Source organism: Melopsittacus undulatus, chromosome 11, assembly GCF_012275295.1.
Source record: "Melopsittacus undulatus isolate bMelUnd1 chromosome 11, bMelUnd1.mat.Z, whole genome shotgun sequence".
In the NCBI taxonomy this organism is placed as follows: Eukaryota; Metazoa; Chordata; class Aves; order Psittaciformes; family Psittaculidae; genus Melopsittacus; species Melopsittacus undulatus.
In genome coordinates this window covers 14,061,667-14,084,866 of record NC_047537.1, presented here as the reverse complement: position 1 = coordinate 14,084,866, position 23,200 = coordinate 14,061,667, and the positions used below count along the sequence as shown (strand labels likewise).

Here is a 23,200-nt window from a genome sequence, read left to right as displayed (position 1 = left end):
AAAATCTGAAAACTACTTGTAAACGTGGTAAAGTGATGATCAGTACTATTAAGAACAGATTCAATATCAGGCTAGATTTTATATCCCACACAATCTTCCAGAGAGGGTTATATAGTCAGGCTAAAAGCTTTCACTCTTTGAGAGTAATTTAGCACTGGCAGACCAGCATCTACAAGTTCTGCTCTCCATTATCAGCCACATGTTCATTATTCAATTTAGCAAATGAAGGGAAGGAATAATCAGTAGCTTCCTTGTCACTCTCTGGACTGTGAAGGTAGTTTGTGAACAGAGTCCTGCAGCCCTGGGAGATATCCAAGGGGCTTTGGAGCAACCTTGTCTAGTGGAAGGCAGGGAGTTGGAACTGGATGAGCTCTAAGGTCCCTTCACTGGGAGAGCTTTGACTGTCCCTTCACAGCCAAACCAGGCTGTGATTCTGTGAAGCTATTATTCTATGAAATTAGTTACTGTACAGCAAGGCAGTAGAAACCCACTTGTTCAAACTGAAATGACGTAGTGAGAGGAAAAACAGTTACAATACCCAAGCTCTACGTGCCAACAGAACCAAAGAGGGCTTTCACAGATGTGGTTAAACATTTCCTCCCAAAGGAAAGCGGAAACCTGGGGTGTTTGGGGGAAAAAGAAGTTCACTTTGCATCTGTTTGGCAAGAATGAGAAATAACATGATGTGTCAGGCCTTCAGAGAGCCACACACTCTGGGACATCATGTCAGTCAAGAAACACAGCATCTGAGGAGGTCTGAATACTGATGATTTTTGTGATCAAAGTTGGAGCAGCTGAAGAAGGAATTGGTGTCTCTTCTCCATGATTCAGCAGCACTCTGAGGTCAAAGCAGCTGCTTTCTAGTCTGAACTTACCACATCAGCCAAGTATCAGGGCTTTAACATCTAGCATAATCCCTTCTCAGTGTGCTCATATTGCTTTCAGGACTGGATTTAGTACCTCTGCATTCTGTCATGTGTAGTGCTATTTTAGGAACTAAATGCTTCATAGTTTCATTGGCCAAACTATGAGGATACAGCAGAGCAAGCCAGAGGACCTCTGGGTCTGCTTAGTGTGCAGTAACTTTCCCTGGTCCAAAGGATCTGTAGCAGCTACAACCTGTCACTCCTACAGCACCTGTACTGGTGCTAGCACATGTCTTTATAAATAGGTTTGGAGTTTGGCTTGATTTTAACAAATATCTCATGCTGAGCAGCTCTAAACCCAGTTACTGCCCTGAATATGTGAAGCTGTGCAGGCTGCATCAGTCACTGACATGGACCACAGAATCACAGAACACCAGGTTGGAAGGTACCTCACGGATCATCTGGTCCAGCCTTTCTACGCAAAGCGTGACCAGTACCCTGTTGAGCTGAATCTTAACAGTGTCCAGTGTTGGGGAATCCACCACTTCCCTGGGGAGATTACTCCAGTGGCTGACTGTTCTCATGGTGAAAAATTTTCCTACTGTGTCCAATCAGAATCTCACCAGGAGTAACCTGTGAGATACATTATATTATTAATAAGATATTATCCATGTCTTTTCCATGTGAGTCCTTGTAAAAAGAGAGTCTCCATCTTCTTCGTAAACATCTTTTAAATACTGGAACACAGTGCCACAAATCCAGTTCTCTCAGCCTTTACTCATATGGCTTTCCAGTCTTTTGACCATCTTTGTGGCCCTTCTCTAGACCCTCTTCAGCCCATCCACATTTTTTTTTTTGTATAACAGGAACCAAAACTGGGTTGGTTTTGGAAAGAGCGGAGTATAGTGGGGTAATGACATCTTTATATCTGCTGGTGATGCCCTTGTTGATGTTCCCCAGCATCCTGTTGGCTTTCTTTGTTGCAGCAGCACATTCTTCGCTCCTATTGAGCTTGTCCACCACAGGCCTCTTTCCACAGAGCTGCTCCCAAACTATTCCTTAAAACATGAAGAATTAGAAGTGATTTTTGCACTAGGGTAGAACAGGCCCCACAGTCTTACCTCACCGTTTTTGGATTCACTTTGCTTTTGCCAATGACATGTAGGAACCACCCCTATGTGCAGATAGTTTGCTAATCTCCTCCTTCCTTTGCTGCTCCCCTGCATCTTTCTAGGCTTTCAGCGAGGTTTGCAGCCTGCCCGTGGCTCCAAACAGTGCAAAGATTGCTTGGACCTGTGTGTAGAAGGGAGTACAAACAGCCCTGCTTTGGAAGCAGGTTTTCCTTTAAGGGCTCAATACTGCAGTCCCCAGTCCAAGCCTCCAGGCTGTTTGAAACTGGCTTTGCTGGAAGGAAACCTCAGCAGCCGGAAACAAAGTGCTGTCAGTGCTTTCACACCTTATCTCTCCTTCCTGACTAAGATCTTCCCCACATTTGTGACGAATCAGAAAGGGTTTCATGGCACTTAATTTCATGGTATTGTGTGTGGGAGAAAACAGCCTAAAGGAAAGTCAGGGGGAGTGTGGGTTTGTGCATACAAGTAGGGGAAATCACTTGCAATGCCCTGAGACTGCAGTAAACCATTCAAAACTTTAGAAGCCAATGAATGGGGGAATGAGAATACAAGGAAAACATTTTCCTCCTATTCTGTAGCACAAGATTTTGTTTCATTGGAATGATGAAGTCTAAAGAATTACCTCCAGGCTAGGAAGAACCATCCTGCTCTTCCCTTCTGACCTCCTGCAGAGTGTGAGGACTGTCCTGATTAAGCACAACAGCTCTCTCACCTTTTTGCTCCAACATTTTGGTCCAGTGACCCCTGTAGAAAGGAACCTATGGGTCACCTATAGCAATATCACCTCCAAAGGCCCAAATAACCAGCCCACGCACAAGCCTCTGGACTGCAACATGGTCCTTCACATGGTAGTCTTCCCATTGCGTTGCAAGGTCACACTCCTCCATGGGCCTCCCAGGACCCTGACCTTTGCTTCATCCTCATAATGAAGAGAGACAAGAAAAGCAGCAGAAGTGACAGATGCAAATCAATCTGCACCTGCATGGAACAGGAGATTTAATCTCACAAGTGCTGTAAGCAGAGCACCATGTAGTACATGAACTACTTCAGCAAGAGCTGCCATGTCAGAACTGAAATCCAGCTCCATCCCACAGGCAGTTCAGTTAAAATCATCTAAGGCTGCCTCAGTCCCAAATTAGCACCATGGATACAGGCATCATCCAAGAGTTCTTAAAATCTTTCATCCATGTGTTGAGGATAGAGGTGCTTGTCACTACCTCAACAGCATGGGAAAAGTTGATGACAATAGTCCTTACTTGATCCCTCAAAATGAGCACTGGGAACTGTACCATGCCCCTCCTTTTGCAAACACTGTGCAACAAAACTGAGCCCTTTGCTGCAGGCTTAGTAGTGATAATAATGCTATTTCCAGCACTGTCTGAGACACACTTGGTTTTTCTAGGTTTTAGGCTACTTTACCACGGCAGGTTTCTTTATCACCCTTTAGCTGAGCATCCTGTGTCAGAGGGAAACTGTCACTAAAAAGTTTTATATGTACAAGACAAAATATGTGATAAAAATGTTTGATACCTCTTCAGTGTCTCCACAGATGGCTCACTATTGGAGCTACAGTTCATAAGTTTAGTTGGAGCAGGTGTTGACTATAGCTGGTGAGAAATGAAAGAAAAACCTCAACCCACAAACTAAATCCTTCCAAGCTCCTTAACTGACTCAGATGGAAAAATATCAGGCAGGGGAAGTACTACACAAGGTCATGGTTATATTCCTTCCATCCACTGCTCTCTCAATTCAGGTTTAGCAAGTACTTCAGAAGAGGCAAGAATTGTCTCAAGGGGTGAACTTCCTCACTGCCTTCCAGCACTGCAGTCCTGGTTGTCTTCAAGTATAGAGCCCCTCTAATGCATCTGACTGTGTTGATCCCCAGGCTGATACATGTACTCTGGACCTCAGGGATGGGACAGGGTGTGCTGATGGAACTCTGGGAACATGCCTATTTAAATGAACTACTGAGTAACCTGCCTCAAAGAAATGGATTGTTTTCAGCTCACTTTGAGGTTACTTTCTAATCAAGCAAGATTCTCTGAAAATAAAGAATTTGAGATTTGGTAAAGGTTAGAAGTAAAATTCCAAAATGACTAACTTACCAGTAGCCTTAGTGGCATCCTTAGCCAAATTCATTCCAGGCTGTGCTTGGGCTGCCAGGATAGATCTCATATACATTTCCTCTGGAGAATTAGCCATTCTCTGTATTTACTCTTTTCTTTACCCCACTCACCAGTGAAAGTGCACATATCTCTGTGTGATCACAGGGTAGAAAATTCTCTTCATCTGTTGTCATCCTCCATTTACCAAGCATTATTAAAATTGCTTTTATATTCTTGATTAAGGTCTAGCTTACAATGGTGCAGTAAGCTGGTACTTACTGTACCAGGTGCTTCTTAATCTTAATTGCTTTAATCCTTTTTATGTGCTTACAATGCTCAAAAATTGTATGTCTGTGGAAAGAATAGTTGATCTTGCAACATACTAATGTTACAGTGCTCTCAGCTCTGGCATTCCACAGAAGCTATGAGACATAATTGTACCGAATGATAAATTTCAGGAGAACATCAAAACACACAGAAGTCCCTTTGAGTTTCCATGGGTATTCTCTGACCCTGTGAGTGTCCTAATCACAGAGGTGTCACATAAAAGATGACCACAACCACTGTTGCTGTGTTTTACAGAATCAATAGAATTGGATTGGTTGGAAGGGGCCTTAAAGCTCATCCAGTTCCAATCCCCTGCCACAGGCAGGGACACCTTCCACTAGACGAGGTTGCTCTGCCCCTGTTGTGCCAGGTACTGCTCATGACAACAGCCCATGGGCAAGGCACAAAGAGGATTAGGTTGTTGGAGTTTCCACCTGTGGTTTCCAATGGGGCTTAGACATGTCAGTAAACAACCCCTCAGCCAGGATGATTTTTTAGCAGATACTGGTTTGCTGCTGGGAAATTTACTTGCAAGACAATGACAGCACCATGGTGGATGGAAAGGACCTGGTTGCTCACTAGCTACAGGATGCCAAAGGTCCCTAAGCACTGGGTTTGTGAGGGAAATGCAATGCATTTACAGCACTGAATTTTCGCCTATTGTTTGAATGCCACCTAGAAAATCACAATCTGTTGTTTCTGCTCTTCCTGGGGTCAGTGGGCAGGCTGCAGGTTGCAGTGGTTGCACAGCTGGATCAGAAACTTGCTTGGAGTTAGGAGCATCAGCAGAAGAAAGGTGAAGGGTAAATCAAAGTAAGGAGGAAAGGGTGCTCAGGGCACAGAAACAGGAAAGATAGCTGGTGGTACCAGGAGGACACTAAGTAATGCATTTTTTTTTTCAGGCAGATCAAGAAAATGTCCCTAAAATTCAGAAGTGCTGGACTTGAGATTCCTGTCACAGAAACAACCACTTGCAGCTATACATTTCAGTCCCTGCCCCAAGACCCTTGCTGTTGCAGGTGGCATTCTACTAATGATGTTTGTGAGCACGAGGCTATATGGACCTTGATTAGGTCTGAGATAATGTGAAAGCAGAATTCCTGCTTTCCAGGAGACAGAAAGCCATTTAGTAAATGGGCAGAACACACCACAGACAAGAAAAGCCTGGAAATAAGGACACACCATGTAAGGCTGACCTCAGCTGAGAATGCAGGACGGCAGCAAGCCACACACATGCTTATGTCAGAAGTATATAAGTCATCTTTAACATGATGGGCAAGGTAGCTGGCGTGCTATTGTTTGACTAATGCAAGAGGCATTACAGCTGCAGCACATCACAGGATTTCTTCAGCATAATCAAATATTTTCCTGCTGAATCTACCACCCACACAGAGTTGTAAACCACTCCCACAGACACGGAGCAACTCCATAGCTAACCACAGAGTAGCTGTGCATTCTGGGCACATGTAATCCTGGGAAAGGGAAGAGGCTCTGCTGTAGTAAGCTGCATGAAGTTGCAGACATGGTATCACTGATCCTGATGCCTGAGCCAAATATGAAGCAGTGTAAAGCAATGCAAGTGGGAAGAGCAGTGCTTGTTTTCCTTGCTTTGGGCTCTGGAAACGCCAGCTAGAAGCCTGCTGCCAACCCCCTCAAACAAGCAGCAACTAAAATACCCTTCGTTATTTCACAGGGACTGTCAAGGTAGGAGAGATCCAGAGCAGAAATTACTTCATCTTAATTGCACCTGCCTCCAAAAGACCCACAGGTTGTCCAGATGTGCTCAGAGGTGAATGAAGTGTCAGCACACTCTGCCCTCTCTCCCAGGCAGGGTTTCTTCCAATTCACAGTCTCCCCATCAGCTCATGTACGTTAAAGGTTTTGAAAGCTTCACACAGTGATTTTGCAACCCAGACTCACTGGGGACATTTATTTCCTGAATTCCCAGCAAAATGACTGAGCTTCTTGCTGACTCGCTCCAGTGGTACCTGTCTTGGGAAGGGAACAGGCAGGGACAACCCTGTACAGGCAGTCTCAGCTGCGTGGTGAAGTGGACACAGGCCCTGAGGGGCTGGCAGAGGTCTACAGCACCTCACACAAACACTGCTTTACTTCAGTGATGCCACACACAACAACCTTCACACAGATGGAGGAGGGTGCATAAAGCACTGGGAGATGTGTCAAGCTGGGGCTTGAGCCAGCTCACTTGGAATATGAAGGCCCCAAGATAACTGGCAGTTTCTGGAGACCTTACTTCATGTGTCTCCCAGCAGGTCAACACCAGGACTGACCCAGGAACCCAAGGAGTGCAGATGGACGAAGGATGGAGCCCACCACTGTTTGCTGAGGTAAGCCTTGTTAAACCTCAAAGAGTTACTTCTCAGGGTAACCACTGGTCTCCCATTCATTGCTCCAACAGCAGAAAGGTTTCCCCTCTGCTGAATAAAACCTGCAAGTACTGCACACATAAATGCTTTTTTTTTTTTTTTCAGCTCAAACCCAGTAGTTTCCAGCACATAGAAGAACTCTGGGGCTTACAGCTCTGTAACACTGGACATGCTGTGGCTACCCTGTATGAGCCAAAGTGTGCTATGTGGAAGGTGTTCTCCTCCTGAGACAGCCCTGAAGCTGTACTTGCAGATCCTGCCTTTCCTTTCCACTGCCTTCCTGCCAGCCACTTGTGCAATGAAGGTATCTAAAGAAGTATTTCTTCCTGCGACCATTCCTGCGCCAACAGGTCGTATTTCTGATGTTTCCTGAACCTGTCAAGGCTTCCTGCCCCTGGATAAACATTTTTGCTCTGGTCTGGTTTGCAGAGCTGTTGGCCTGCCCTTCCAGCTCCTGTTATTCAAGTAATCCCCAGGAGTACTGCAGCCTTTCAGACACTGAATCTCTCCCAAAATGCTGTCCCTCTGAAGCATGAGCACCCGTGCAGATGTGTGTGTGTGCATGTGTGAGCATGCCGGGTGTTTGCAACAGCTGTAGGAATGAAGTGTAGAAATGGGGTGCGGCATTTTACAGATGTGCTGTGTATCCTATGTGCTGCTGGGGAAGAAAGCCAGGGCAGATATTCTGGGTGTGAAGGGAGGTGTACTCACACTATGGGAGGAAGCTATTTCACTGTGCAGCCCTCTCTGTGCCTGCTGCATTCTGCTGCATCATGGCTGCATTCTGCTATAGGATTAGTGAGAGGCAGTAATTGTAGAATCATAAAATGGTTTGGGTTGGAAAGGACCTTAAGATAATCCAGTTCCAAACCCCTGCCATGGGCAGGGACACTGCACACTAGACCACATTGCTCCAAGTCTTGTCCTACCTGGCCTTGAACATTGCCAGGGATGGGGCAGCCACAGCTTCCCTGGGCACCCTGTGCCGGCACCTCAGCACCCTCACAGGGAAGAGCTTCTTCTTTATATCTAACCTAAATCTCCTCTGTTTCACTTTGAACCCAATACCCCTTGTTCTATCACTACAGTCGCTGATGAAGAGTTCCTCTCTGGCATCCTTACAGGCCACTGTCAGACACTGGAAGCTGCTCTGAGGTCTCCACGCAGCTTCTCTTTTCCAGACTGAGCAGCCCCAGTGTTCTCAGCCTGTCTCCATATGGGAGGTGCTCCAGCCCCTGATCATCCCATAAAAGAAAAGTGAGGACATTTTTTAAGTTCCCCTTCAGTTCTAGGCTGTGAACTCAGGTCTCTGGTGAGATTTACTTGCAGCCAGTTTTACCTGTCTGTGGAGTCAGGGTTATCACTGAAGTTCTCCTTAGAGTCAATAAAAAAAGACTGGCATTTCCAGGGTGTAGCTCACATAAGCTATTCCAGACATGAACTTCAGAAAGACAAAAGGGAGGTAAAAGTAATTATCTCCTTTCATGGATAAATGGTGAGACTGGAAGATCCCATTTAAATGGGGCTGTACACTCTGTGGATGGTACCTTGCCAGGTGAATCAAACTCTGCCCTTCTCAGATAGCAATAGGGGTGGTGAAACCTATCTAAAGACACAGAAATAAACATCCTAGAGGCCAGTCAGTGCTGCGGACTCTGATGGGCCCTCCTTTGCACACACACTTCCTTCCTGCTTATTACCTTGCTCGCTGATTATAAACAGCACAAACATGCACTTAATCCTCCAGATCCCAGGAGATGTATCCTGATCGTCCTTCCAGACAGCACAGGACTCCTTGCAGAGTCAATGATGCAAAGTAAGGACCATGACAGCTACAGAGAAGGGTCTTCCAGGTATTTTACAGTGGCTTGCTATCTCTCTTCTCTGTCCTCTTTCTAATGTTTTGCTGTGAGAAGCTTGGATGTCTGTAGATGCTGCACAAGTTAGGCAGCAGGCATCCTGACTGTAGTGTAACTGATGCAGACTCAAGCTTCCTATAGCAGGCCATACCGTGTAAACAAATCTTAGGTATATTGGAATTCTCTTGGGCTTCATTCTGCAGACCTTTTACAGGTCAGAGGCCTTTAAAATGATTTCAGGATTGAGTCCAACCAGTTTCAAAGGATGATACATGTGGATTGTTTATCTGGTTGGGCCATCAAGTGGAGATAGACAGGAATGTGCTTTCTTTGTTGGCTGTGCAAATCTGCTTATTCCCTACAGAGTCACCCTAATTCCTTCATTACAGATTTTTCTAAGACCTTTTTTTTTCCACATAAGAACACTGTCTCATAAATTCTATTTCTTTCCAGTTGTGAACCGATTTCCTTATGTTTTTCATGTAAAGTCACTTAGACCACAAAACAACATGTACGGTGGAAATACTATTATGGTCAGATAAGATGTATGGATAACACAGGCAGATAATCACCATGTGGAAAGACATACCACTGGAAACAACTGGCCATGATATTAATGCCTCACAAAGAGGGGAGAGTTCTGTTGTATTCTGAAGGCTCAGAAGAATCAAGATGTTGCTTGCCCCTGCAATCCCATTTCCCCTCCCCAGGAATGGGTATGTGTACGTGAGTTCCCATCTCTGAACAGTTCAAGCACCAAGAGAAAAAAGCTAATCTAAGAGAAAAAGGCTTCTGCAGCGTGTGAGAAGGGAAGCAAATGGTGAGAGCAGAGATGTGCCAGTGCCAAGGAAGTTCAGAAAGGCTGATGTTGGATGGGCTGGTCACCTTAACACCTCCTCTTTTCAGGAGAAGAGCTACACCAAGGGTTCAGCTGGGAAGCAGCACAGATCCCCATTGCACCAAAATTGTATAGCTTTTGTTTGCTGACCTTCTTCAAAGGCCATGTCCCCTCCTTGCTTCCATTCCAGCAGATTGCATGGTGTGGAGTTCACGGGCTGCTGCCACCCTGTGCATTGCTGGCTAATCCTGCCTTTCCCTAGGGAGCAGGAGGGCAGTACTGTCCAGGGAGAAGCAGGATCTACCCCAAAGCACAGTGGAGATATTTATTCATTTATTTACATATTCAGAGGAACCTTCCTCTGAACTCATATAAAGATTCTTTGACTTAGAAAAATAGAACAAGCAAAGCAGCAGTTGAGTGACAGCAGCTAAGTTAGATGTGATGTACTTAAAATTGGGGAAACAAAAAGACCAAATAAAGAACAACTCCCATGTGAGTCTCAGGCATTTGTCATCCTCTGCATTGATAAATATTTTTCATATAGGTTAGGCTTTACAGACTGAAAGAACAGGCCCCACAGGGATTTCAGGAAGTCATTTTGTCCCTGCTGTGCCCCAAAACAAGGCCAACATGACTTCATCATTTTGTATAACCTGCTCTTAGAGACCTCCAGTGATATGGACTCCCTGGCAACTCTCTACTCCCACACTTTACTATCTTAAGAGAGCTAGGAAGAGTTAGTTGTCCCCACTGCAACTGAAGTGTGTTACTGTGTCTTCTAGTGATGGCAGGCATTGCAAACAGTCTTCTTTGCAACAGCATTTGAAGCCTACTTTCATGTCCCCACTTTGCTTTCTTAGGCAGACAGACCCAATCTCTAATATTTGCCCAGAGGCCATGTTTTACACATCTCCCATCATTCTTGCTACTCTCTTCTGGACTTTATACAACTGGCTCACATCTTTCCTGAAGTGTAAAGTCCAAACAAGATAAAATATTCCAGCTGAGGTTTTATAATTTCCTTGTAAAGCTGGAGGCTTACTTCATGCCTCCCAGACAACATTCCTATTTATACAATGGAAAATGCTGCTTGTTTGTATTCTAGGACAACACTGCTGGCTCACACTCAAGTTTTAGATCCTCCAGAGCCCCTACGTCTTTGTCTGTAAACTGCTCCTTCATCTGTCTTTGTCACTTAATTATTTCAGATTAACTCTTCAATCTTAAGTGCATCTTTACTGAACAGCGTCCCAGTCTTCCAGCATGCCCTCAGCTGCAGGAGGCTTGTGAATTCTGAGCCTGTTCTGTGCAGCACACCATGTTCTCTCCCAGCTTCAGTTCGAATAGACTGTTTGAATAAGTGCTCTCAATGTCAACATGCCATTCATTACTGGAAATACAAACTAGAACGATACCTCGGGCACATCCCTGCACAATTTCCTTCATGCAAACTTCCCTTTGACAAGGGACCATTGATGACCCTGCTCTAAGTATGACCTACCAAGCAGTTTTGTACCATCTTGCTGTAATTTGTCTCTGGTCCCCTCTCCCTTTAGTTTGTTTTCTCTCCAGTCTGCTTTCAAACTGCCTTTGCTGCTTTTAGGACCTGTAAGTGAGCTGCCTTTGGCATCTCTGCTCAGAGACTTGCCCTGCCTGGAGCACACATAAATGTTTAGCCACAACTACCATAGGAGAGGGCACACATCTCTTCCCACCACTGCTTGTCAGTGATGGAAGTGCTAAAATTGCCATGAACCTGCCATGGAACCCTGCTTTTGCTATCATTCATTTTCAGAAAGGTGGTGGGTGCTAGCAAGGCCCCAGAGTGGCTCTCTTGTGCTCTTATCCCACACAGGGCTCAGCCACAGCCCTGGGCTTGGTGAATACTCACCAAACTGGCATATGCCTCTCACTGACTGACAGGGCAACTGGTTGGGCACATAGGACAGCTGGAGTGCTCCAAGAGAAGGACATGCCACTCTGAGGATGTCCAGATCCGACATTTATAAGGACAATGAACTCGATGCCTGGAGCTTCCACATATGCTTACCATAAGGCTGAGATAAATGTCTGTCTTCTACCCGCATGCACACGAGACACATGATGGAAGGGATGACCAAAGGGAGAATGAATGATAGCAATGCCTTAGAGAGATGCATTACATGTATATAAAGAAAGCAAGAGCATGTCTTTGTGGGCTTCAGGCTATAGCAGACCTTGCAGAGCGCTGTTCAACCAAAAACACAGTGCTACATTTGCTACCTAACATCAGCCTGAAGGAAAACCCACAGTGTAGTTGTGGTTTTTCCACAGCTCTCTGTCCGAAGGTTGTAAATGAAGCAGACAAACTCACTTTTCAGTGTATCCCAGTGTAACAAGGCCCCTGGAAACCTTACAGTCCAAGTCTGTGTCCCACGGTTCTGCTGCATGTTGGAAGGTCCAGCCCTTTGGTGCTAGCTCTCCACTTACTCCACACAGCAGAAGGCCCTGGGAAGGCTGAGGTCCCACAACTGAAGCCATAATCTTCAGTGAACAGGGCCTTGCTGTTACCCAAGTTACCTCAAACTCACCTTCCAGTGCAGCTATGTTAATGTACAATTCTAATAAAATAATGTATTAACAACAGCTAGTTCCAGCAAAGCAGGTACAGATACTTGAGAAAGACAAAGTGGAAAAAAGCCACAACTAAACCACTTAGACACACCAGCCACAGAGAGACGTGTGCTGGCACCATGTCCCCATAACAAACACTGCCAGTGTTCATCTTGAAACTCCCAGCACCACTGCAGCAGTGACAGGACAAATAAGCAGTTGAGACAAGGCAGAAGGTGCACTCAAGTGAGCTGTCCAGTCTATGAGCTTCTAATAAACATTATCCAGGCTAATGCAGCTCTACCACAGGAAAGATGGGGAATGCAGCTCTAGACCTACTGTCTTTGATTTATCATATGGCTCAAAGCCAAACAATACTTCCCAGTAGTCAAGGTGCAATCCCACTGTAAGACAGCAAGCTTTGCATGCTGCACTGACTTTGTGGAGACTGCAAATGAAGAGTTTTATCACATAAAAACCAGGCTCTGCTTCTTACTGGTTATATCTGAGCTCAACCCAGTGCATGTAAGTCCACACCATATTGGCTCAGCACTGAGTTTAAGAACCTCCTCATCCACCTCTGAACTGCAGTGGGGACAGGCTATCTCCTACTGATCTCCCCAGCCTTGCAGGGGATGCTGTTCATGAGCCAGAGCAGACTATGCTTGAAAATGAAGGCAGTGTTTCATGGTAATGTACCTCCTGGAGGGTGCGATGTCAGTGCATAAAACTCAGGTAAATCATTATTTGTCCAAATTTTAAGCCAAAGCTTTCTACAATAACACACATCAGACCCTGATGTCACGTTGTGACAGCCCATGGCCCTCCTTGCACTCACAGTGAGTCAGATAATGGAATGCCAGTGGTCACCCCTGATGGCTTTGACTCCGTTATGAACAACACGAACTCTTGCTATCGTCTCTCCCTTTGTCATTCTGTCATTCTTCTTGCTAAAGCAATTTGGTTTTGCTGGTCACAAGTCCCTGTTTTGCAATGTTGCTGTGAGGTCATGATGAGAAAAGCAGGTACACTTCGGTAAGCTGGGGGTGGTACCAGTCTGACAGGTCTTCAGCTACTGATAAGATCGTTAGTTAAGCCTGCTTCTCTACTAGCATGACAGTGAATAAAGCACACAAATATACACTGGAAATTCTGTCTTTGATGTCCCAAAACAGGGTGGTTTTCTTCCTTTGTCTCCATGGGCAATCTGATCCTGAACAAACAGCTTTTCAATTAACTCTTTCTGTTTTCCCCTAGCAATGCTTTAGTGATACCTGACATTCTACCAAACTTTTTACAAACATGCACATATATAGACACACAGGCCTCCAGCTAAAGCAAAGGGAAATAAAGAATATGGTAAAAACTATACCCTTAACAGTGCTTTATATTCTAAAACATTTATGGCAGGGGTGTTTCTACTTTACATTCTCTTATCTTCTGTAAAAGCTTCAGATATCTTCTAATGGTCGGGATTAAGATGACAGACAATCAGAATACTAAATCCACTTATAATTATGGTCTTTCATATGGTGACAGGGTCATATTAATTCCTTTGACTCGGCGCCTACTTTGTCATCAAAATCAACTTCAGAGCCAATTTCCTACAACAGAACTCTACTGGTAGAGTGACACATTTACTGGAGCCTCCAGCCCAACTTACCATTCGTAAAGGTGTTCACATAGTACCTTCGTCCCTGGGGTGACATATAGCTCTGCCAGCCGGGGGGAAGATGTCCATTCAAGGTATCTTCTGCCTGAGGAGCTGCTTTTCTGGGTTTCTGCTAAGAAAGAGAAAAAACCCAACCTAGTAAATCAATACCTAGATAATATAAAATCTAACCAGACACAATCTGGAAAGGGACCATGCGGTTTGGCATTCTAGAGATTGCAATGCATCCGAACACTTTTAGTCCGTTTCTCCTCTCATCTGTCCTAGCTTTGTCCAGAACATGAAGAAACCTTCCCTCAGAGCACTGGCTACACAGAACATCCTTTGGGAGAGAAATTAAACCCCTCTGTATTAATGTCCAATGGCACCTGGACCTGACTATGAAAATTCCTCTCTTTAAGCAGTAAAATGCTAAGTGTAAAATAAGTGTCTTGGAAAGAACGGCATGCATCTGGCACTCATCTGGTTTCATGTGGATATAATGGTGGGTCAAAGCACTAGGTCATGGAGGTGCTGCCCCAGTTTATTTACAGGGACACCATCACCTTCAGACATTTTAAGAAGAAACACTACAAAGTCATGTTGTCTACAAGAGCAATGTGCTGAAGTGGATTTATCAGTATGCTGATTATATACTAATAATGCTTGTAATTATCCATGCATACATTACTGATCTAGATACAATCTGGATCCATATAATCCAGATACAGGATCACAAGGAGTCAGGTTGTTAGGAGTGATCCAGATCATTAGAACAGCAGGAGATGAGGGTCATGCTGTTGCCTGCTCTCTAGGCACACACAGAACTGTTGCTGGGGTTCAGGTGCCACCTCGGCTGTACATCTTCTCACCCCAGTGCAGGCTCAGGGTGCAAGGAAAATAAAAAGGTGAAGCTGAAATGCAATCAATGGTCCCATTACACTGCATCCCCTGCACTGTTTCCTGCTTCACAGTAGCTCTGGTGATTCCTTGGTAGCTTGGGATTTACAGCAGATGCTTGACATGAGACTGACAAAGAAAGCTTCATCACAAGGGAGGCATGAACCCCGTTTGGTCCCTTCAGTCAGGAACACTGAATAAGGCAGAGGTAGAGAGATACGATGCATGGATAAAGATTACCAGTTGCAGCCCTACAGTGTTGCAGCTATGAACCCAAGAGCCTCCTCCTGGCTCACATCCAGAGAGCTCCACTTTGCCTTTCCACATTCCCTAAGGCAAACGAGGCATGTGATGTACTCATTTTTTGTTTGTTTGTTTGCATTGCCTTCAAAGGAAGGAATACAAAAGAACTAGGGAAAATGTGTGAAATGGAATTATTTATCCCATGGAAATTAACCTTTGTTCAGGAAATGCTTTTTGACATGGGGGGAACAGGTCTGAAGTGACTGCACTAGATTCACAAGCAGCCACGTCCAGGGAACAGAGTTTCAGCTGCTGGCTGAATATAATGTTCAAGCACTGATAGACGTGAACAGTACCAACAGAAAGAAACTGGTGATGTGTCCTTCTATGCATTCAGTCTAAGTGAAATTCCAATTGTGTTACAACCCAGAATAAAAGGAACATTTAATGATTTTGGAGCCAAAAATCTATTTTATGTTTCTCTTCAGTGTCAGAAAATGCTGATTGCAATGGCCCTCAGGAGGCACTGAACTTGAGAATGATCTTGTGTTTGTGCCTCATCAGGCGTGCTCACACAGACAGGTCACAGGCTCCAAGGCAGCCTAAGGCCAGTGTGAACACTGTCTCACTGCTGCAGCTCAGACGCAGCCTATGCTGGTTAGGATTGACCTCCTCTCCTAGAGCAGAAATCCAGCCTGGGAGACTCAGCCAGCCTGATCCCAACAGAACAAGTTAGCTTAGGAGATACAAAGGGACTCTATGGGGTGTGTGCCTCAAATCTCATGCTCTGCATGCCAATGGCTATCACAGTTAATGCAGAATTAATCAGTAGGATAGCAACCATCTATTCCTACCCCATGTGATTCTGCTCTGTAAGGTTTAATCTTATCAGTTTACAGTTCCCCTCACCCTGCTGTATATGTGAGAAAGCAGAAGCTTTCACAGTTTATGTTACTATTTGATTTTTTTCCTGATCTCAGCTTATGATACAAGTGAAAACTTCTCTTGCACATTAGCCTACTCAAAGGCACATGCTCTCATTATTCTTACTGTTATTCTATCACCTAAAAATGCACGACATGAAAATCTTGTCTTAGTAAAGCTAGCACAACCCTGCCTGTTCTGTGATCAGAGGGGCAGGACCCCTCCATACATGCCACTGAAACACCTCACTTTCATTCAGCTTTCTGTGAAAGCTCTGAGTCTCACTAATGAAAATATTATACCTCGTTATAGAAAAAATTAAGCTATCCCAGTTTTACCTCTGCGTTAACTGAGGTCTTCTCCAACTGAAACAGACCTATGAGATTATATGATTATATGCTTGAACCATTGCACAGGATAGACCAGCTCTAGGAATGAACTGGTGCTGTGAAGCAAGCTCTGACTGTTAAGGCCAGTTAAGAGAGCTGGGCTTGTTCAGCCTGGAGGAGGAGAGGCTCCAGGAAGAGGTTAGAGCAGCTTCAGTGCCTAAAGGGGCTATAAGAAACCTGGAGAGGGGCTTTGACCAAGGGCCTGTAGGGACAGGACAAGGGGAATGGCTTGAACCTGAGGGGAGACTGAGATGAGCTCTTGGGCAGAAGCTCTTCCCTGTGAGGGTGCTGAGGCGCTGGCACAGGGTGCCCAGAGAAGCTGTGATGAGCTTCAAAGTCCCTTCCAACCCAAACCACTCTGTGATTCTGTGATATGAGTGTTTACAGAAGTGCCTTGTTTCACTATGCTACACCACTTCTAACATGGCTCCAACAGCCATACACTTATTTCCAGTTCTTTACAGCCATATATTGGCACTACCAGAAACTTGCTCACACAACCGTGATACCTGCAGTATGGCCTTAATATCCAACATCATCCTTTTATTTGGTTTTACTCTCAGTCAAGACTGAAAATAACTTACTGCAGGCTTCCCAAACATTACACCCCTGGAAGCATCACATTGTGCAGGTGATGCAGACCAGCGCGCTGGCGTATGGCATTGATACATACTTTCATCATGTTACAAACAGAAGCTGGTTTGTGAAATCATCCTTTTCATCCTGTTCAGCTTCTGGGACTTGCCATGGAGGGGAGTTTTTCCATCTCACACGTCTTTCAGTTTCACCTCATTACAGTTTCAGCTAATGTAATGAAACATGAACAGAAAAAGAACTCCTGGAAAGAGTCTGACCAGTGCAGTCACCCCAGTAACTGCAGTAACAGCTAATAAGGCTGTTTGATTTCTGTCTCCATGTCTACCTCCTGAGGAGCTGCCTTTGCACCTTACCCATACATGATCCTTATCCAAACCAGGTAGGTTTGCTGAGAAAGCCACAGCTTTCTTTCCAGAGGCTGAGAATCAAGTAACATATGCAGAGAAGGGAAAACATGATAGCCCCAAACTATTTTCTGAACCATAAAATCAGTCTCTTTCCCAGCATGTTCCAAGCAATAGCATAGAATGCTGGGACATATCCTGGGACAGCTCCTGAACTCTCTCATTAATAGTCCCCCTTTATTGTTTGCCAAAGCCCACTGAAGAAGAAATAAACTCTGCAGTGTAGGAGTGTAGCAGCTCATGAGGAATTTGGCAGCAGGTTGGGTCCCTCAGCTTCACTGCACAGATCTCTGGCCTTGAAGATAACAAAGTTACAGCAGACTATCTCTGCTGTGCAAGATCACCCCATAATGAGGAATTCGGGTTAATCCAACCCTGGGTTCTGTTCCAGAATCTGGAGGGTACAGAATTGCAGGCTTGTAATTTCTGTCCTTAACACCTGCTTTCCCTTCTGGAACTGAAGTCCGATCCATTCCTGTTATCCCTCTTTCTTAATATGGTCCTATAGTGATCCCAAGTACCAAGTAGGTTGAGACTAGATTTTAGGGCCCCTGGTATTACTTTATTTCACACAGTCAGCACCAGTACCCTGCAAGGACAGATACTAATGGTTTGCTTATGGGAAGCTCTGCAATTGCCCCAACATCCTTTGAGTCACTTCAGTGCTGCTTCAGCTATCTCTGATGGACTACAGGAAAACCAAGGTCTTTTACAGACAGATGCCATGGCTGTATTCTTAAACAAAGGCTATGACAAGAGATGCATGCGGACAGTATAGAGGTGACCAGCAAGTGTTGGATGAAAATACTGCAAAGACCAAATTTAAGCCATTATGTTTGCAGGTGCTAATTCTATTTTTGAGTTACTAATATTTCTGTCTTTGCTTCTGATTTTACCAACAAAGAAGTGCACCATAGTCCCTATCAATGATGATCAAGTGAAACCTCAGCACTGCCAAATGCTGAAGTTCTTGTAAACAATGGGACAGTGGTTTCCTTGGATGAGCATGGGGTATGGATATGTGGATCTCTTTCTTTTGTTTCAGAGAAGAATGTGCTCCTGAACAGCAACTCACTGTTGAGGAAGATGCTGCACCGTCCTCCTCCCCATCCTCCATGGGGACTGCTAAGGAAGATCCCCTGGATGCTGGGACCACTTTTCTGTTAAAGTCCCTAACTGGTCCCAGTGCAATCCCATCCCACACACATGAACTCCCACTCCTATAGCAGCTTTGCTCCAAACTGATACTCCAGACATGAAAGAGGAACTGAAAAATAAATAGGGGAGGAACTGAAATGAAACTTGGCTTCATCCAAGCTTCCTCATCATTCTATGCTTATTGAAGAAAAGGAACCAGGAGGCTCTGGAATACATGGTGTGGTGCAGTAGCATATGGGGCTATAGATCAAGTACCACATAGTTTTGGCACACAGCAGTGCATCCCTTCAGAGTGCCATGGAGGCCATAAATGGCGGCACATCACCCCTTCTCTGCCAGACCAGATCTCAGTCATAGGAGAGGCTTTCTCACTCTTACTCAGCAGATACAACTCTGGCCTAGCCAGACCCTCTGCAGTTCCTTCTTCAAGCATCAGCATGGTTAAACTGGATCCATGTTTGCACACCCACCTGGCAGAAGTTCAGGCTAACTGAGCACACAACGATAGACCTGCTGCTGTGACAGGACAGAGATGGGGGCCAGGAGACAGTATGGAGACGGGAAGCAGCCGGCAGATGGTGTTCAAGAGCCCAGCTCCAGAACTGGCACAGCACCCCGACAGGCTTCAAACCCCCCCCCCCCCCCCAAACCCAGCTCTTATACACCCTGTGCCCAGCCACACGTCATAGGATACGTGAGGCACTGCTGCTTGCACACCTCTTCCCTGGATGGCCCAGCAAGTCCGTGCCAGTACTTTGATGTCCTGTTTCTACTTTTAGGAGAATTATTGCCAGGACAGTTTATGAGGATGGTAAATCACAACATGGAGAAGAGGTTTCGCTATCAGCAGAGAACATTCCGAACAAGCAAAACCAGAACAGCAGACTGTGACTCTAGGTTGAAACTAGACAGGCTCAGACTGAAAAGAATCTGCCACTTGTGAGGATAAGTAGTGACTGGAATGGCTTACCAGGGAGCTCTGTACTTCTTGAAGTTCCTCCATCAAGATTAAGTGCCTCTTTTTAGAAGATCTGCTCTACTCAAACCGAAGAAAAGATGGGACCCTGAAGCCCCTTCCCCGGCAGTGCAGAAGCCCGGGCAGGGTGGGTTATCAACCCTTCTGCCTTCCAAATCTTGCCAAGTCCCACAGTGCCTATTTACTGAGAGAGAGAGACACTCGAGCCACTCCCCTCACTGGGAGCGTCACCCAGGCGCTGCATGGTGGTGGACAGGCAGCTCTGGACCTGAAAAGGATGCCTGCAACACACGGCTGAGGAAACAGGAAATCTGAACAATGTGAGCAGAGCACAGACCGTCTGACCCCACTCAAATCCTCCTGCATCTCTGTTTGCTGCCTGGAAAAGGGATCAACGTATCTCTCAAAACAGTCATACCCAAGAACACAAGCACTTCCCTCCTACAAGATTTTCTAGGATCAGAAGTCCAGGTAGCAGGGGTACATGCAGAGACAGGCAAGAGCCAGCACCCAACAGGCTTCATACTCCACGACAAGCAATGGGTTTCTGTCTGCAGAAACTCAGGGACAGGATTCTCTTGATACACGCACAGCAGAAAGAAACCAGAAATGAGCAGTAAATTCAAAAGGCCTCTCAAAGCAGAGGGGGCACTGGAGCTCTTCAACAAACCATACGCCATAGAGCTAGCAAAGGCAAGCATATGAAATAAAAGCAGATGTATGGGGTTAACCCACCTAGCCCATGACATCAGCACCAATAAGAGGCAGAAGGATATGCTTTTTAGGGCAGAGCACATAAACCTGACGACTGCTTGTAGTCCGCTCCCCCTCCATCCACAGGTGATGGGTTAGGGATATCAGGGAGGACAACCAGTGCATGCAGGACAGCTGCTCCACAGCATCACAACCTACCCAGAGGTGACACCCTTGACCAGGGAACAGTGTTTCATATGTACACTGTTAAGCACAGTTTGCCTAGGATCATGTTTGAAGAGAATGACAAGTGGGTCAGACATATTAGATGACACATGCAAAAAAGAGCACCACCTATGGCCTGAGCATTGAAGCCCTGGTACTTGTCTAGCTGAGGCTGCTCAAAACAGGGCAGATGTCCAGAAGGGAGACAGTGGGGATGCCTCTCCCACTTCACAGTTTTGACTTTCCAACTATTTAATTTCTCTCTTGAACCAAGTTAGCAGCAGCTTGACTCGTTCCATTCCTTTGGATGCCCATGTGGCAATGTGGTCCCCTCCGAGTGGTGGAAAAAAGAAAGCCAAAGAAGGGGTTTTATACAGCAAAGTGAGGTAACAGGGCTGAAGGGTCCACCATACAGTCCATCCCGTGCTGAATGACCCTCTGAGACTAGTTCAGCCTTGCTCAATAGAGGAAAATCACTTCCCATTTTCAAACTGCAGGAAATCCCCATTCCCCTTCAAAGAAGGATCCTGGGGAGGAAACATCTGTGCACTTAAAAGCCTGAGCTGCCTGAAGATGAGTTAGCTCATAATGCTCTCCAGCAGAGTGCAGCCCTGGGGCTCTCCTGAACACACAACCCAAGGTAAAGCAGAACAACCCCAAAACCCCAAATGCAGGTCCTGAGCGACCTGCTCTAACTCTGAACAGGCTGGACCAGAGACCTCCAAAAGCTTCTTCCAATTCACATTCTTCCATGATTTTATGGAACAGTAGAGCAATGCAGCCTCAGAGCAACTGAAGAGGATGCCTCCAGCTGTGGGAGAGGTTTGACCTGCATGCAGGGGCAGTACCTCCCCTGTTGTCACTGCTTGTTCAGAGTTGCACTGCACTCCTGCTGCAGATTTAGCTCAGCAGCAACCCTGCAATGCCCTCACTGGTGGTGGAGGATCACTGGTGACAGAAAGCTGGACAAAACATGCAGGGAAACTCCCTGTGAGAAGCAGCGCAAGGACACAAAAGAGAAGATCTGCTAGAACATGAACCTGTACCAGAACACCCCTCTGTTCTGCAATGAAAAGCTTGCTATTACTATTATTATTATTATTGATATTACTGAGCTTCTGTTTCTAACCACAGTTTTCATGTATCATAGGATCACAGAATCCCAGACTGGTTTGTGTTGGAAGGGACCTTATAGCTCATCCAGCTCCAACCTCCTGCTATGTGCAGGGACACCTTCCACTAGAGCAGGTTGCTCCAAGCCCCATCCAACCTGGCCTTGAACACTGCCAGGGATGTGGCATATGCAGCTTCCTCAGGCAGCCTGTGAGAGTCTCACCACTCTCACAGTAAATACCTAACTTGGCCAAGGTGTGCATCAACCCAAGCATATGAAGCAGAAACAAGGCAGACATGGTGCAGTCAAGGAAGTGAGGTCTGTGTTTGGACACAGCTGATGCTGCAAACAGAATTTGCTAGTGAGAAAAGCACACAGAAAACCCTTGGTGGCAGGGATGCTTGTGTCCATTCCAAGTTTAGCTTGAAAATCCCAGCACTGAGAAATGCCCTGCAGACCTCTCTGGGTCCACCAACATGTGCCCTCGGGAAGTGGGATGCCTGGGACACCTCTGAACCCTGCCAGCATTACCCAGAGCCTCTCTCAGTCCCTCTAGTACTTTGAGTCATTCTGTATTTTGTTCATTTTTATGCAATCTTTCTTGCTCAACATTTGGTTTCCATGGAGTCACATACACTGTGCGAAACAGATTTATATTTAGAAAGTGGAGCGGCTCATATGACCCATCCCAGTTGTCATGGCAGCCAGCACAGCTCCCCTTTGGCTGCATCTGGTGGCACAAGGCTGCTGGGGACAAGCCCCCCTCCCTGGGTGGCCCTGTGGGCACTGCCACTGCAGCAGAACACAGCAAGACACTGCTGCAGCCACAGCCACAGCCCCGCCACTCGTCTTCTTCAGGCACCGTGCCTCATCTCTGGCCACCTCCTCCTCAGAGAGAAACAGTCCCTTTGCCTGTGCTAAGCATTAGGGTGTCACAGAGCGCTATTTGAACACAGCACGTACCCCATGTGCCAGTCTACCAGGACAGCTCCCAGTCGTAAAAAACTCCCTGCCCTACTAAGTCCCCCTCTGTGCCATTCCAAAGGCTTCTTCACTCCTTCTTCTTGAATAATGTCAGCATCTTCAAGCTGCTGTTTCCTTGGATGCCATCTCTGCCTCCTTCCTACCAACCCATCGCAGCTGTGACCAGGAGGAGGCTCTTCATAGACTCATTAGGGTTGGAAAGGACCCTAAGATCTTGTGCATGGGTCTCTGATCAGGGCCAACCCTCTTGGAGCTCCACACCTCTCTGCATCCCATTTGGCTCTGAAATGCGGTGTACATGCTCCCCACCCAGCTCTGCCTTCCCTGCTGAGGGCCTGCTCCATTCATAGCTGCCAAACCCTCCCTCCTCTCCCACCCAGGTCCCTGGCTACATCACAGACATGTGCCCAGGACTTTGCCTTAAGGTAATATCCATAAATAGCACCATGTTTGCAGAGATTTAGCCTTCTTGGACTGGTATACTTTTCTTTGACAGTATTCTAAATTAGGGGAAAACAAACCATTTCTGAAGGATACATGACCCAGGGAGACAGACAGGGTGATGTCTTCTAGCTCAGTGTTGTGTGAGAGACTGAAGTGAGTGGGAAGAGAAATGCTGTGATCTGTGAATCCCGCCTAGCCCCTTTCAAAATAGAGGGTGTTGAGCCAGAGGTGAAAATCTGAATAACTCCAGCCCTTTCCTGCCTTCCTTCTCAATGTGTGCCTGGTACACAAAGCCATATGACTGGGAGAAGCCACAGCACTGAGCTTCAGCTGGCCCCATCATAGAATCCCAGAATGGTTTGTGTTGGAAGGGACCTTAAAGCTCAAT

At 46.0% G+C, this 23,200-nt stretch overlaps 1 protein-coding gene across 2 annotated transcripts in view; it reads right to left on the bottom strand.

The window, feature by feature from the left end:
- GAS7 (growth arrest specific 7) overlaps window positions 1-23,200 on the bottom strand; it is an 89,841-nt gene that overhangs the window by 41,497 nt on the left and 25,144 nt on the right. Inside the window, exon 2 of one of the 2 annotated variants that reach the window (XM_034067966.1) lies at window positions 13,774-13,894. In XM_034067966.1, coding sequence (XP_033923857.1) covers window positions 13,774-13,894 — 121 coding nt within the window. The remainder of the gene's footprint in view (window positions 1-13,773; window positions 13,895-23,200) is intronic. The other variant, XM_034067967.1, reaches the window with a different exon arrangement.